The sequence below is a fragment of the Oryza brachyantha genome, chromosome 1 (genome assembly GCF_000231095.2).
Source record: "Oryza brachyantha chromosome 1, ObraRS2, whole genome shotgun sequence".
NCBI lineage: Eukaryota > Viridiplantae > Streptophyta > Magnoliopsida > Poales > Poaceae > Oryza > Oryza brachyantha.
In genome coordinates, this window is record NC_023163.2 from 29,326,854 (window position 1) to 29,342,219 (window position 15,366).

The 15,366-nt window shown below is 41.4% G+C and overlaps 3 protein-coding genes and 1 pseudogene across 3 annotated transcripts; 2 read left to right on the plus strand and 2 right to left on the minus strand.

The window, feature by feature from the left end:
* Window positions 1-293: 293 nt before the first annotated feature.
* Window positions 294-4,050, minus strand: LOC102707459 (extradiol ring-cleavage dioxygenase-like). Its single transcript, XM_006646467.3, has 2 exons — window positions 3,560-4,050; window positions 294-1,047 (listed from the first exon to the last, which is right to left on the minus strand). Exons 1-2 carry the CDS (start codon window positions 3,938-3,940, stop codon window positions 478-480), a joined length of 951 nt encoding a protein of 316 aa, XP_006646530.2. The 5' UTR covers window positions 3,941-4,050; the 3' UTR covers window positions 294-477.
* A 2,328-nt stretch (window positions 4,051-6,378) lies between these two features.
* On the minus strand, window positions 6,379-7,311 carry LOC102707740 (annotated as a pseudogene).
* Window positions 7,312-9,064: 1,753 nt separating this feature from the next.
* Window positions 9,065-10,071, plus strand: LOC102708025. The gene is made up of 2 exons (XM_006646468.2): window positions 9,065-9,125; window positions 9,235-10,071. Exon 2 carries the CDS (start codon window positions 9,270-9,272, stop codon window positions 9,948-9,950), a length of 681 nt encoding a protein of 226 aa, XP_006646531.1. The 5' UTR covers window positions 9,065-9,125; window positions 9,235-9,269; the 3' UTR covers window positions 9,951-10,071.
* Window positions 10,072-10,896: 825 nt separating this feature from the next.
* On the plus strand, window positions 10,897-15,192 carry LOC102718127. Its single transcript, XM_006645056.3, has 5 exons — window positions 10,897-10,910; window positions 12,518-12,548; window positions 12,634-12,715; window positions 13,443-13,936; window positions 14,106-15,192. Exons 1-5 carry the CDS (start codon window positions 10,897-10,899, stop codon window positions 14,955-14,957), a joined length of 1,473 nt encoding a protein of 490 aa, XP_006645119.2. The 3' UTR covers window positions 14,958-15,192.
* The last annotated feature ends 174 nt before the right edge of the window (window positions 15,193-15,366 follow it).

Here is a 15,366-nt window from a genome sequence, read left to right on the forward strand (position 1 = left end):
CGTCCATCTCTTGACGCCATGAAAATGAGTTTCAGGTTCAGAGACAGCACATTGTTTCTTCCGATTCACTCCAAAACAAACCGGCCGGAAGCCATGAGAGAGAGAGAGAGAGTGATGTGCTGTTCCAAAACCATCAACATTACGTACACCCTGTAAGCTGCCTGCCTCCAATGTATGGATATGTATGTGCCGTGTGCTTGTCCAAAACAGCCAAGCAGGCTCACATGTCGCTGTATGGGTAGCGGTGGTTCAGTGACAAAGCTGAAAGCCTAGTGCTGGGCTGGATGGGCCAGTTTGGGTTCAAAGAACAGCAAATTTAACGCAGAGATGTGAACAACATAGGCTGGGTCACGGCCCAAACCAAGGTTACAAAAATACAGACAAGCACACGCGCGTTATTGTTCGAGATACAAATTGGAGTATTTTACAGCCAGATACACGTCTGCACGCGGCGAGCGGCACGCCGGCGCCGGAGGTTTAGCTGTCGGCGGCGGTGGTGAAGCGGTACGACGCGTAGGAGAGCGTGGCGTTGGTCCAGCTGTGGTGGATCAGCTCCGCCTTGGCCGCCTCCCCGGCGGCGCCGAGCGCGACGTGCAGCGGGTAGAGGTGGTCCGGCGACGGGTGCGCCACCCTGCCGTGCGGCGCCTTCTCCTCGCACCGCTTCACGTCGTCGTGCCTCCCGCCGAGGAGCGCCTCCTGCATCCAGCCGTCGAACTCCGCCGCCCACCGCGGCACCGGCGTGCCGTCGGGCCCCATCCTGCGGAGGTTGTGCGTGGCGCTCCCGGAGCCGAGGATGAGGACGCCGTCGCCCCGGAGCGGCGCCAGCGCCTTGCCCAGCTCGTAGTGGTACGCGCCGTCGCGGCCGGCCTGCAGGGAGAGCTGGCACACCGGCACGTTCGCCTCCGGGTACATGAGCATCAGCGGCACCCACGCGCCGTGGTCCAGCCCGCGGCTGTGGTCTTCCTTCACCGGCCCGAACCCGTTTTGCTCCAAGAGTTGTTTCGTCTTCATCGCCACATCAGGGGCGCCCGGCGCTGGGTACTTCAGCTGCACGCATGCCGTGCCGTTATTCAGTATGGTCCAATACTGACTGCACTTCCCCCATTACTCAGTAGTGTCAGATACTGACGCAATGCATTATGATCAGATTTTTGTTCATAAAAACTTGTATATCCACATATCAAATGGTGCAGTTGTCCACCATTTCATGATCTTTTACATGCATGATGCAGAAAGCAGTTTTTTAGCACACGGGCTTATGTATACCTGTTATTTACATGTCATCTAAATAGTCATAAAAAATTATGAAAAAATTAACAAGATAGTTTAATATGAGTTATATCACTTCACCAACATGCAAGTTTAAATTCAACTTCTACAAGTTGTAGTAAAAATAACAAAAACAATTATGAATATGCATATACCTAGTTTCAGTTTTGTTTTTTTTTTTTCTACAACTTATAGAAGTTGAATTTAAACTTGCATGTTTGTGGAGTGATATAAACCATATTAATCTATCTTATCAATTTTTTTATATTTTTTGATAACTATTTAGATGGCATGCAAACACACGCGTGTACCTACACCCGTGTGCTAAAAAATGTTTCCCGCGTGAGGCATCCTTTTGAGCTGAATAGATTTCAAATATGTTTAATACTAGTAGACGAAATATTTATGTTGAAACGTTAGTGTAAGCCAATGAATCCTTCTTGTTTCAACAACCACACGACTGCAGCAACTTTCCTTTGACGAAAAGGACGAATAAGATGAGTAATCAAGTCTTTAAGGTGATGACAGCAACTTCGTTGGGTGTGGTTTCATTAAAAACAGGTTCACCCAAATTAGCAGTAACAAAGCTCCATTATTAGACTGGCTTCAAAATATGGAGGTAAAAAGGTTAACCTTGGCAGTCTTATCCCGTAGCAGCATCCACAACTTTCTTCTGGTGTAAAAACTGTACTAAACACAGTTCTGAAAAACCTAATTCAATAGCCATTTTTAGACGCACAGCTCTCACAGCAAAATCCTTTCTAAGTGACCAAGCAGGAGCTACGATCGTAATTTCACCGTTTAATAACGTAAGACTTTCTAGCCTTATTTAAATCTATCAATTACACTAAAAAGTCTTATAATATAAAACAGAGGTACTACCGTATAAATTACTGCCGGTGACACGTGAACCCATAGGAGGGTGGATCCCATGTGTCAGTGGCAGCGGATCCCGGTCCAGCGTGCATATGCTAGTGACAAGGGCACTTCACCTACGTACTCTTTCTGTCCAAAAAAAAATCAATTTTCCAGTTTACGTGTCCAACGTTTGACCATCTGTCTCATTTAAAATTTTTTTAAGAAATTAGAAAAAAATTAGTCACACGTAAAGTATTATTTATGATTTATCATATAATAAAAACAAAAATATCAATCATAAAAAAATTTAAATAAGACGAAGAGTCAAAAATTATAGGTAAAAAGTGAAAAATTGGTTTATTTTAGGACGGGTGGAGTAGTTTGGTATGCGCACAGACATTCCATCAGAGGCAAGCGAGGCCTTTAATAGTACTCACACTGCATAAGATGGGATGCTGCGGTTGGTGGAAACTCAGATTAGGTAAACTTTTGCATATTATAATTTGGCATCTCTTCCTACATATTAGAGTGGTAGGACCCCACTAGTAGGTTTTAATTAGCATAAGACGCAGTCATGCAATGGGAGATGCACTACCTTCAATTTCATACTAATTCTTATTGTTTCAGATAAAACAAATATCGAACTTTAGAACTTTGAATACAAATAATATTTAAAATATTTACTTTATAAACAGGAAGACTACGTATGGATAATCTTAAATATAATTCAAGAAAATCACATTTATATTGATATATATTATAATAAAGAGTAACCGTCAAAGTTATTTTTTGAAGGCCATGTTTTTTAAAACGATAAATATTAACGAACCGAAGTAGCATTTCACTAGCATAATTTTGATAAAAAAAATTCACTAGCATAAAGGATTCATAGGTGCATATCATGTTTTATAATTAGTCTTTATTTTCGCTCCATGCAGTCCCACATGATATAAAAACATGCAACACGAGATTCCTAACTATCCGTATACGTAATATAGTACTGTATAAACTATAAGGAAAAATAATCTCCAACTATGAACCAGCAGAGAAATGGTACTAAACATACTGCTATGGTGCTACCCACAGGTAAGTTCAGACAACCTGCCAACTTAACCAGGTTTCAACAATCATGCAATGGGGTTTTCCGAATCAAGACAAAAATATCGATTTTTTTTCCTAGTCAATCTGCTCGATTTGGAAGCAAAACTCGGACAACCATCCAAATTTGACGCCTTCCCTTGTACCATGATATCCCAATATACCCAATCCTAAAAACAAGCGAAGAACTGGCAACCAAACCAAATAAAAGGTTCGAACCAAGAAACCAAGAACCGAGGTCCAATTTTGGCGATCTGTCGGAACAAACACTATACTTTATGGCCATATCTGAATATCTGATACGACGAGAGGGATTCAGGGGAGGCAGAATGACCTGGTACATGGGCTTGGGGAAGCCATAGAAGTCGTGGATGGTGTCGTTGTTGCCGCGGATGACGTTGACCGTCGGCGTGGCCGTCTCCCAGTGGCCCGACACGACGAGGATGGCCCGCGGCGGCTCGGCGCCGGCCACCGCCGCCGGCAACCACGACTTGAAGAATTGCCGCGCCGGGATCGTGTCGTCGATGGAGAGCGTGGGCGAGCCGTGCGACAGGAAGAAGGTGTCCATGGCCTCCGCCGCGGCGCCCCTCCCCCTCCTCCCCTCGGTTTCTGGACCGCTACGCTGCTCTTGCCGCGTCGGCGTCGGCGTCGGCGTCGGCGTGGTGGCGCGCGCGTGGCCCGCGGCCGGATTGGGTTTGGCTTGCCTCTGCCCCATCCTTCCTCCCCTTATACGCGCGCCTCCGCCGCGCGCGCGGTGCGTGCGTTGCTGGAGGAAACGATCGTTCTTTTTTTTTTTCCCTTTTTTTTTTTTGGGAGAAGCGTTTGGTAACTTTGGTTGGTCGACGACTCGACGGGTCTCTAGACCCCAGGCCTCGCCTCATTTGGACCTGAATCGCGTGTAAGCAGTGACGTGAGAAGGCGTACTTCGTGGGATGCGCGTCACAAAGGAGAAGGCGGATTTGGCGCGAGTTTCTTTCGTGAGACAATTTTTTTTAAAATAAAGATTTAATTCTTATTTCTTAGGCGGTGTTCTTTTAAAGATTATTGATGAAAGACGAAAAATTATCTAAGTTTTTATAGTTATTTAACGGTGAAACGATGAAATTAGCTTGTACAAAGTTAAAAAAACTATTTGTAAGAATAGTTCAGGAAAAAAACTTCTTTAATGGTTAAGCGATACATTTTTTTAAAAGATATGGAAAAAGTTAATTTAATATTAATCTAGTTTATAAGTTTAAACTAATCGATATTTTTTTATTTTCTTTCAACTATCTCAAACTCACCTATAAAAGTCTTTGAGTTGGACCTGCCACGTTGTTGTAATTTTTTAGGAGAATGGAAGGCTGATATGTGACGTCCATACTGGTGTTACTGTTGCAGCGTTGCATTTCTAACCGCCTACAATGTTATCGGAGTCCTAACTCCGTCCCAAAATAAAATCATTTTTTATTTTTTTATACGACTCTTCGTTTTATTTGAAATTTTATGCGATTAATATTTTTATTCTTACTGGATGATAAAATATAAATATTACTTTATGCGTGACTAATTTTTTAAATTTTTTATACAAATTTTTCAAATAAGACGAATAGTCAAACGTTAGACACGAAAAAATAAAAAATAAAGTTATTATAGGACGGAGGTACTATTAAGCAAGCTGGGATGATATTGCAACGGTTTATTGGACTACAGTGTTTGAGGCCTTGCGTTGCAGCCCCCATTTTTTGGGTGAACTGTAGCAGCCAGCTCATCTGCAGATTATTATAACATACTCCAATGCAAGTAAAGTAAGCATAAGACCGAGGCCGGTTCTCCGATCATGAGATTTTTCATATCATCTGATTTTGTAATAACTCTAGCAGGGTATAAATAACTAAATTAACTAATATAAATTTTAAAAAAATGTTAAAGAAAAAGTTGCATGAGGAACTCTTACATAGAAAAATGTTTCACGAAATACATCGTTCAAATTATTGGAAATATGTCAGCTATAATTCATAATTGATAATGAGAAATAACAAGCAATCACTATTGAGCTACATGGGAAGTCCCTTATCACCTGCTCCCTCCGTCCCAAAATAAACCAATTTTTTATTTTTTACCTTCAATTTTTTACTGTCTTATTCAAATTTTTTTGCGATTGATATTTTTATTTTTATTAGATGATAAATCATAAATAGTACTTTACGTGTGACTAATTTTTTTCTAATTTCCTGAAAATTTTTCAAATAAGACGAATGGTTAAACGTTGGACACGGAAACCGGAGAATTCATGTTTTTGGGACAATACTCCACTTCAAATAAAAAAAAATTCAACAACTTTAGGGTTGTTGCTGGACTATATTATGTACTTTTTAATCTATTTGCTGCATTGTTGAATTGGGCCACTTCCTCCGGTTTAACAATTCATATTGTTTTGTACAAGATTAAGATCAAACTTTTAAAACATTTAGTTTGAACATATTAGGATAATAAATATAAATGTGTCTTAAAAATATTGCAACAAAATTAAACAGCTTTTTATTTTGTATATATTATAATAGAAAATCAAAGTTTGTTACCATATCATTGTCTAAAATAACATGAATTACCAAACTACAGGGAGTATTTGCTCCATGCTTTGAAAAATACATTTTCTCAAAAAATTTCTATCATATTGCTTAGATAACTCGTTTTACGATATTTTTATTTTTAAATATTTAATTTATATCTACAATCAAGTGTATCCGCTCAATAATAATCTATCTAAATCAACTTTGAATTTTAAATTTTAGAGCATAATTTTTAAGAATATTCTAGATAGATCTGTTCTCTGTCTTCTTAGATGGTCATATAAATAGTAGAAAGCAGAAAAAAAAAAACCCTTTGACTACAACCGAGGTTTGGGTCAGTCAGGACTCACGAAGGTAGAGAATTGAACGCCAAGTGTGGGTTGGATGGGCCAGTTTGGGTCCAAATAAGAGCAGCAGTTAACGTAGAGATGCCAACACCACAGGCACAAAACCGAGCTTATTGCAAACGACAGCCCCAAAGAGGCAAAGACAAGGCCCCGATCGAGAAACACAATTACAGTACAAACACGTACGAACACACGTCTACGTTCATATCAACGTAGAGCCCCACGGGGATTATTGTTCGGGGGTAGAATGGCGGTCATGCAAGCAGTGGTAGATCCACACGTTTGCATGCGGCGACGACCTGCGCGTCTTGATTGGTGGTATTTGTTCCTGCCTCCTTCGTGGTGGTCGTGGTGAAGCGGTACGACGCGTGGGAGAGCGTCGAGTGGGAGAGCGTCGAGTTGGATCAGCTCCGCCTTGGCCCCCTCCCCGGCGGCGCCGAGCGCGGCGTGGAGCGGGTAGAAGTGGTCCGGCGACGGGTGCGCGCGCCATCCTGCCGTGTGGCGCCTTCTCCCCGTACAGCTTCACGTCGTCGTGCCTCCCGCCGAGGAGGGCGGAGGGCCTCCTGCAGCCAGTCTCATCGAACTCCGACGCCCATTGCGGCACCGGCGCGGCGCCATGAAGCTGAGGTTGTGCGTGGCGCTCCGGCCCGGAGCCGAGGATGAGGACGGACGCCGTCGTCGCGAAGCGGCGCCAGCGCCCTGCCGAGCTCGTAGTGGTACGCGCCGTCGCGGCCAGTGTCTGCAGGGAGAGCTGGCACACCGGGACGTTCGCCTCCGGGTACATGAACATCAGCGGCACCCACGCGCCGTGTTCCAGCCCGCGGCTGTGGTCCTCCGTCACCGGCCCGATTGCCCGAACCCAGCTTACTCCAGGGGCTCTTTGGTCTTCATCGCCAGATCGGGGGCTCCCGGTGCAGGGTAGTGGTAGACTAACTGGGTGGGCTTCGACTGGACCCAGTCAAGACAATATGATGATCATCGAAGGCATTTTTGATATTTTAAAAATTTTCTCACATGCTTTACTCTAAAAATAATAAAATAATGATTGGAGCATATGTCCTGTAATAAACCCACAATCTTACGGTGCCTACTGACTAATTACGTGTATTTTGGATGCCCCATAGTAAATTTTGCAAAAATCTTTAGAGTGACGACTTAGCAATTTTCTCATTTGAGACCCAGTGCATTGCTCCCGTGCTGGGCACTGTAGCGACGGCCTGGTGCGATTTAGCGGTTGAGTGGTAAAATATAAGGTCCGTCTAGCGATCAAATGTTTAAAAATTTTAATTCCATTAATTAAATCCGATCATCGCTGTTAGATAATAATCTGAAGACATGCACGTAAGCCAAAAATCCTATACACGTCCTCCCAACACCCTATGCATTGTGTGGGTTTGACAGAAAAATAAAAGGTCAAACATTTGATCAATAGCAAAGTGAAATATCAATGGTGTACCGATCGAGCGTTATATTATGAAAAATCTAGTTGCGTTACGATAGCAATGCGTTTTCTAATTAGGTGATAGGATGGTTGAAGCAAAAGTGCTTATTTTGGAAAATCTATCTATCTATTATGTATATAAAGCAATAGAAAAAGGAGGCTCACGTTGTCTTTCATCGGCTAGAAATTACCACGTTAATCGAAGAAAAAGAGAAAAATACATACCGTTAGATCATGGTGGATCCAGATTATAACGGTTTAGATTGATGCTAAAAATTTTAAAATTAATTGATGGAAAATAGAAGAAAAAAGAAAAAGTATATTTTCTAAATCGGACATCTACAAGAGAGTAACAAAAAGTTGAAAAAAACTGCCAACCGTGCACGGACGGACGATGAGCTCCTCCTCCTCCTCGCCTCACCCCGCCTGCGTGCGTGCCTGCCTGCCGCCTTGGCTTGGCCCCGGCGAATAATAAAAAAAAAAAGGCAGAAAGAGCTATTATCACAATTGACACTATAAATATAATTTAGAAACATCTAAATTTTTGATTAAAAAGAATCAGATTAGAGATACAATATAGAAATTAAAAATAAAGAAAAATAAAGAAGAGTCCATGTGTAAATACAGTTTTAAAAAATTCAAATCTCAATTAAAAATTTTAAAATAATTGATGTCGAGGGAAGAGTGCATCTATAAATATAATTTGGAAAGATCTAAAATTTAAAAAGAACAAGATTAGAAATACAAATTAGGAATTAAAATAAATAAAAAAGTCCATATGTAAATACAGTTTAGAAAAATTCAAATCTTGATTAAAAATTTTAAAATAATTGATGTTGAGGGAAGAGCCCATCTATAAATATAATTTGAAAAGATCTAAAATTTTAAAAGAACCAGATTAGAAATACAATTTAGGAATTAAAAATAAAGAAAAAAGTCCATGCGTAAATTTAGTTTAGAAAAATTCAAATCTCAATTAAAAATTTTAAAATAATTGATATTGAGGGAAGAATCCATCTATAATACAATTTAGAAAGATATAAAATTTAAACGAACTAGCTTAGAACTATAATTTAGGAATTAAAAAGAGTCCATGCGTAAATACAGTCTAAAAAAATTCAGATCCTGATTAAAAAAGTTAAAATAATTGATATTGAGGGGAAAGTCTATATGTAAATACAATTTAAAAATTCCGGTTAAAAAGAATCGGATTAGAAATACAATTTTGGAATTAAAATAAAGAAAAATAAAAGAGTCCATGCTTAAATAAATCCCGGATTAAAAAATTTAAAATAATTGATATTGAGGAAGAGTCCATCTATAAATACAATTTGAAAAGATGTAAAATTTCGAATCAACAACTAAAAAGTAATTAAAGGCACTGTATAGCTACAATTTATAATGATGCTAGCCGTGCAATATGTGCAGGCCACCGTACTAGTTAAATATTATTCGTTTATAAATAGCTTATGAAAAGCTATCAAAGTTAGTGGTGATGTAGACAAATAGCCAAAGATGAGATTGGAGGCTTGATCGGTTTGAGGGATCCAATATGGTTTGGTAGATCCACAGCTCCATTCAGTTTTTCCAAATGACTAGTACATAGCAGTTAGCACCACCTGGTTCAAATTTTGCTTCAGTTTTTCTCTTCCTCTCTCGGTTTCAGTAGACAAGGAGCCAAAGACGGAGAGCTAGTGAACAGACATGTCAGCTACCAACACCAAAGCTACGAGCTTGGCTCTTCTCCTGGTTCTGATCACCTCTGGCTCTGTGCACCAGTTGCTGCGGTGCCAGCTCCAGCTTGCGGTGGCAGCAGCGTCGCCGTCGCCGTCGCCGTCGTCGCGTAGAAAGATCATAAGCAAAGACGTCCACGACAAGACGGTCAGCTTCACCCTGTACCAGCAGGAGACCATGAACAGGACCGGCTACGTCGTCGTCCCCGGGGTCGACGCCGCCGCCCCCGCCGCCGCGGGAGTCAGAGACGCCGGGGAGCCCTCCGAGGACAGGTGGCCCTTCGGCAGCATGTACGTCTTCCGCGACAACCTGACGGTGCGCGCCGACAGCTCCTCCCGGGTGGCCGGCGTGGCGGAGGGAAGCTCCATCTCCACGAGCTTCGACGGCGAGGACGGCCGGAGGAGCCTGTCGCTGGCCAAGATCACGGTCCGCCACCGTGGCTACCGGGGCTCCGTGTCAGTCCTCGGGGGCACGCGCAACATCACTCAGCCATCAGTCTACCCGGTGGTCGGTGGCACCGGCGACTTCGCCTACGCCGTGGGCTACGTCCGGTCGTCGCCGGTGCGCTCGCGTGGACCGTCGACGCAGACGTACAAGATGGAGCTTCGCTTGTACTGGCCGCCGCACGCCTATTACGCTCCAGTTCCGTAGTAACAAACCATCGATCGGTGTATTTTGGTATTTAGGTTTTTAATTTGCACATGAAAAATAATAATGAGATGGAACAAGGAATATTACAGTGTGGCTATCCAATATGGTTTGCATATGAAAAATTTTGGGGCTCTATAAACATAAGTACATTTGTTGATTGAGTATGAAATATGAAAGATTATCTAATTTTTTAAAATCTATTTAATTCTATATATAGATGATAAAATTAGCTACTATAAATTGAAAATCTACCCTACAAAGAAAATGATAAACTTTTATATAGGATATTTTTATAAAAATACACCGTTTAGCAGTCCAAAACACGCACTTAAAAACTGATGAATAATCTGGTGCAAAAGAACGCATGACATGATAGTATTAGATTTTTATACTAAAACTTATGATGCCTGTAGTTGCATTTGTCGTGATGGTAAAATTGCTCGGATTGAATACTAAATCTTCAAACTCAAGATAAAAGGTGAGGATTTGCTGGTTTAAAAGTTGCAATGTTAAGACACCACCTAAAAACATCGATAATTAAATAATCATGGGGATTAACGGTCTCTTCTTTTTACTTTTGCTTATTCTTATATAATAAACTTTAAATTTTCAACCTTAATTTTGGAGTTGATTTTTAGGTTTTTTCATCATTATTTATTTTTTAGCATGAGCTTTTAGATCGCTAAGAACACATATATAAAATTTATATTTAATTTTTTATTTACAATATATCGTTTGGCTCTTTCCTAAATAAGACAAACGATCACACTAACTATATCGTTTGGGTCAACATATATATAGTTAAAGATATAGGTGGGCCTAAAGGTTGTCATTCAGCATCAATAAACTCGCATGTTATTTAGTGTCGCACACACCAAGTGTGCACTCTCATTATATACTCTTTTTCCCTTTTATAATTAGCCGGGAAGCTCTAGGATTTACCTGGATGGAGGTTGAAATGTGGGGCAGACTCACACCAAGGGTGCTCTCCCCATTATGTTCTGTACAAATTTCTAGCATTTGAAAAGGAGGTGGTCTGGACTCATACGAAGTGTGTGCTTTTATTTTATTAGATCTGGTAATAGGATCCAAAATTAACCGATGAAAGATCTACATAAATATATTCAAACCAAGGACTTAAATCTAGGCAAGCGAGATGCATATATTGTGCTTAATTCCCACGATTATTTTACATTGAATTGAGCATTCAAGGATGATATTTCTCACATGTTTTTCGCATTTCAAAGAGGCTCCTTTTAAGGAGGAAATATGTCCTGTTTTGTCTAAGCAAAAAAATTGACCATAGTTATATATAAGGTAGCTGGGCGGACCAAGGCTAGCCTAACACTTATTCATCGATAAGGTTATAGACATATTCAAATGTCGGGTCAAGCGTAGCTTCTGGTTGGGTTTGAAAAAATCTTATCGAAAAATATAGGTTTGAGCTGACATATTGCTTAATTGTTCACTCAAACCTAACCCGAAGATCGAGTGTTCTTGGGTCAGGTTAGGTTTTATCATGTTTTATAAGTTTTTTTTTCTGTTTTTCATGTCTTTGAAGTCGAGGCGGGTTGGATAGGCCAGCCAACCCATGAATAGGAGCGTTGGTGAAGAAACATCGCTCGGTATATTAGTGCACTATATACACATCTTTTACCATGATTTGTCAATAAAAAAAATACTCGGTGGACACCAACAATAGTAACTAGACTAAGAAACTATCATATACCAAAAAATACATTACACGCTAACATAGTAAAAGATATGATCAGGGTTGGACTAACGATAATATTTCCTATGACCTATGCATAAACCGAGAACTATACCGCAGGAGGTACTAGCTCTTATGCTTTGTTGGCATCCGAACAATTAAAAACTTAGCTAAACACAGATATGATCTTCGTCTTAGGAAAGTACATGAAAATATGAAATAAGATGGTAAAAGAAATTGACAAAGTACAGTTAGAATTGGTTGAAATAAGAAGATAGATGAAAAAACAACTTATATTTTAAAATTAATCTAAACAATATAAAGAATATAAATGGGGAGCATAACGAGGAAAGAAACCAAATAACATATCTGCAAATGTCAAATGCCATATTTAAAAAAGTATAAATAAAATTTTCTTATCAACTCTAAATTTAAAATAAAAAAATTAAATTTTAACTTATAAAAAAAAGACAAGGATAAACACGAGTCACACTGGTCACCGGCCCACCACAGCCGGACAGAAACCTCGCCGCTTACCCATTTTCGGTCTCGTCATCCGTTAGGCCTTCCCCACCTGCCGCCGTCCCTCGCTCGTCTCCCCTACTCCCTTCCGTCCAACTACACCAGCGCAGCCGTAGACCGTGACCTCAGCAACAACCCCACTTGCTCTCCGGGGAAGCCCAGGGCGCGTCAAACCCACCCCCACCCCTTCGCCCCCACGGCAAGCGCCCGCCGCCGCGCCGCGCGTCTTGCTTGCCCAGATCCGCCGCTGCCCGCTGCCGTTGCGCGCGCAGGGAGGGATCTGGGGAAGGGGTTGGGGGGGGGGGGGGGGAGCGTATTTGGTCGGTTGAATCAGCTGCTCTAGTTCGGAGCTCGAACACATTGCGGTACTGGAGGCTAGTTGAATCGATGGCCACAGCTTGGGTTGCGCTTTTCTAATGATGGTTTCCTTCTTCGCTGCTGTGTGTGAAGGTAGCCGGCGGCACGCAGGGATCACAGGATCGTGCTGCTGTAGGAGCTTGGCGAGATAGATTCCGGATGGTTCGCTTGTTTGGTGAGCTCTTGTACCCGTTCTCGTGCTCCATTCGATTTATTTTTGCTGTATCCCTAGCTATCCCTGCTGCAGGAAACTAGTTCACGGTGTGATCCAGTTACAACTTACAATGATTAGCAGCATAATTCGGTTACCCTATTTCACAGTGCTGTTTTGACTTCTGTTGTAGCATGCTGAAAATTGAACTTGCCAAACAGCCAATCGATGGGGACTTGTATTTTTTTTAAACAACATTTATAACCTGACAATGATTAGTAGCATAGTTAAGTTCTTCAGTCACCCAATTTCAGAGTACTATGCTGGTAGCTGTGCAGTTTGTTACTTTCTTTGTTAAGCATGATAAAAATGAACTTATTAAAAGACCAATTTATGAGATCGATTGTTTAGGTTAGTTCTGAGTCAATTCTTGCATCAAACAACATATTTCAGCACAAATCAAAACACTTGCTGATAGGTCAACCTAGTGTTTAACTATTGTTCTACACTTGAAGGCTTTCTTCTTGTCCTGTTCCAAACTGTTTTCATGGTTTTTCTCCTGACATGTAAACATTGCTTTATTTTTGCTTAAATGTATTTGAATTGGCTTGTATGATTAGTTCCATTTCCATTTTCATATGGATTAAATCCACAACGGATTATTACTGCAGCTTTCTTATGAAGATTAGTAAGGGGGGAACGAAGATGAGGAACAAACAACGAAAATCATCTTCTCTGAACTTTGATGCAGGATGCCGATCTTCCTTGTCTTTTATTGTATGGAGCTTGGTGGGAGTTGCCCTCGTTGTCTGCTTCTTTTCCATTGTCCGTCAAGCAGACACTAGGCAGAACCATATTTATTTCAGACACCTATCTGCTACCAGAGAGTTAGAAGAGATTGAGGAGGAGCATTTCCGCATGCCACCTCCTCACAAGGTTAATCCTCGTGCAGTGAAACGGCGGGGGCCTCGCAAGGCTCCAAAGGTTATTGACCAATATCTAGATGAGTCATCAGCAATACATGCCTTGTTCTTCCCTGATGAAAGAACTGCGGTGAACCCTACAAAAGGTGGAAATGACAGTATGTATTTCTATCCCGGTAGGGTATGGCTGGATACTGATGGACATGCCATTCAAGCCCATGGGGGTGGTATTCTGTATGATCACATCACAGCCAAATACTATTGGTATGGAGAAAACAAAGACGGGCCAACCTACCAAGCTCACCCCAAGGCGACTCATCGGGTTAGTATATATTATATAGTATAATATCTGCCTTGGTTCTGTGAGGGTTATCTAAGCAGTTTGTTCTGATATAAAAACAGTACGACAATGGCTGTTAGATAAGTCTGTTGGTGATTGCTTCTTAAGTATGTATATATACCGATAAGTGCTTGTCTTCACAATTTTCCAGGTTGACATTATTGGGGTAAGCTGCTACTCATCAAAGGACCTATGGACATGGACTAATGAAGGAGTTGTGCTTCCTGGAGAACCTAATAACGCCAATCATGACCTTCATAAATCCAAGGTGCTTGAGAGACCTAAGGTGATATATAATGATCGTAGTAGACAATATGTTATGTGGATGCATATTGACGATGCGAACTACACCAAAGCATCTGTTGGTGTTGCTGTCAGCAACTCTCCCACCGGGCCTTTCTCCTACCTCTACAGCTTTCGTCCACATGGATTTGAAAGTAGAGACATGACAATCTTCAAAGATGATGATGGATCGGCTTACCTTTTCTACTCTTCTCGCGACAATACTGAGCTTCATGTCAGTCCATTGACAAAGGATTATCTTAATATCACAGTAGCAATGAGGAGAATATTACTAAGACGGCACAGGGAAGCTCCAGCTGTCTTCAAGCTTCAAGGAACTTACTACATGATAACCTCTGGCTGCTCAGGTTGGGCTCCTAACAGAGCATTAGCACATGCTGCAGAATCAATCATGGGCCCATGGGAGACATTGGGCAACCCATGTGTTGGAGGTAACAGGTTTTTCCGGTTGACAACATTCTTATCTCAAAGCACATTTGTGCTTCCCCTCCCTGGCTTGCCTGGTACCTTCATCTTCATGGCAGACAGATGGAATCCATCAGACTTGAGGGATTCTCGGTATGTTTGGTTACCTTTGTTCATTGGAGGATTGGCTGATGAACCATTGGACTACAGTTTTGGATTCCCATCGTGGTCGAGGGTGTCCATTTATTGGCACAGGAAATGGCGCCTACCTGAAAGTTGGAAGAGGTATACCTGAAATTTAACCTAGGCCCATGAGGCCATGAAGTACATACAAAAACTCCGGCTGATGGATGCAAACATGGAACAGATATAGTTTGAAGAGTCTGGTGATTGTTCCAAATATTTCTTGAGGTGTTTAATCAGTGTTTTCGCCCGACCTTTTGTAGCGTAAAATAGGTTGCCAAAAAAAGGTATTACAATGTAGCTCTCCAAACATATGTTTGACTTGTGTAACATCCTTCAAAAAGAAAGTTGAAATAGTTTGTTGTGTGGCCATCCCGAGATGATGCTGGTAACATATCACATTTATTTCCGCACGCTTGAACGTGGAAACTGTGATCATAGATTCATACATCATGTTAAAGTGTTAAACACCATTTTTTTCCTATGAAAACTCGACCGGTTGAGACTGACAGCCTCATTGT

What these genes read in the sequence shown, in the direction of transcription:
- LOC102707459 (XM_006646467.3), bottom strand. Translation starts at nt 3,940, where the DNA reads ATGGGGCAGAGGCAAGCCAAACCCAATCCGGCCGCGGGCCACGCGCGC. An exon ending in TCCCCAAGCCCATGTACCAG is followed by an intron (nt 1,048 to 3,559) that starts GTCATTCTGCCT and finishes GCATGCGTGCAG; the next exon opens with CTGAAGTACCCAGCGCCGGG.
- LOC102708025 (XM_006646468.2), top strand. Translation starts at nt 9,270, where the DNA reads ATGTCAGCTACCAACACCAAAGCTACGAGCTTGGCTCTTCTCCTGGTT.
- LOC102718127 (XM_006645056.3), top strand. An exon ending in CGGAGCTCGAACACATTGCG is followed by an intron (nt 12,549 to 12,633) that starts GTACTGGAGGCT and finishes CTGTGTGTGAAG; the next exon opens with GTAGCCGGCGGCACGCAGGG. An exon ending in ACCCCAAGGCGACTCATCGG is followed by an intron (nt 13,937 to 14,105) that starts GTTAGTATATAT and finishes ACAATTTTCCAG; the next exon opens with GTTGACATTATTGGGGTAAG.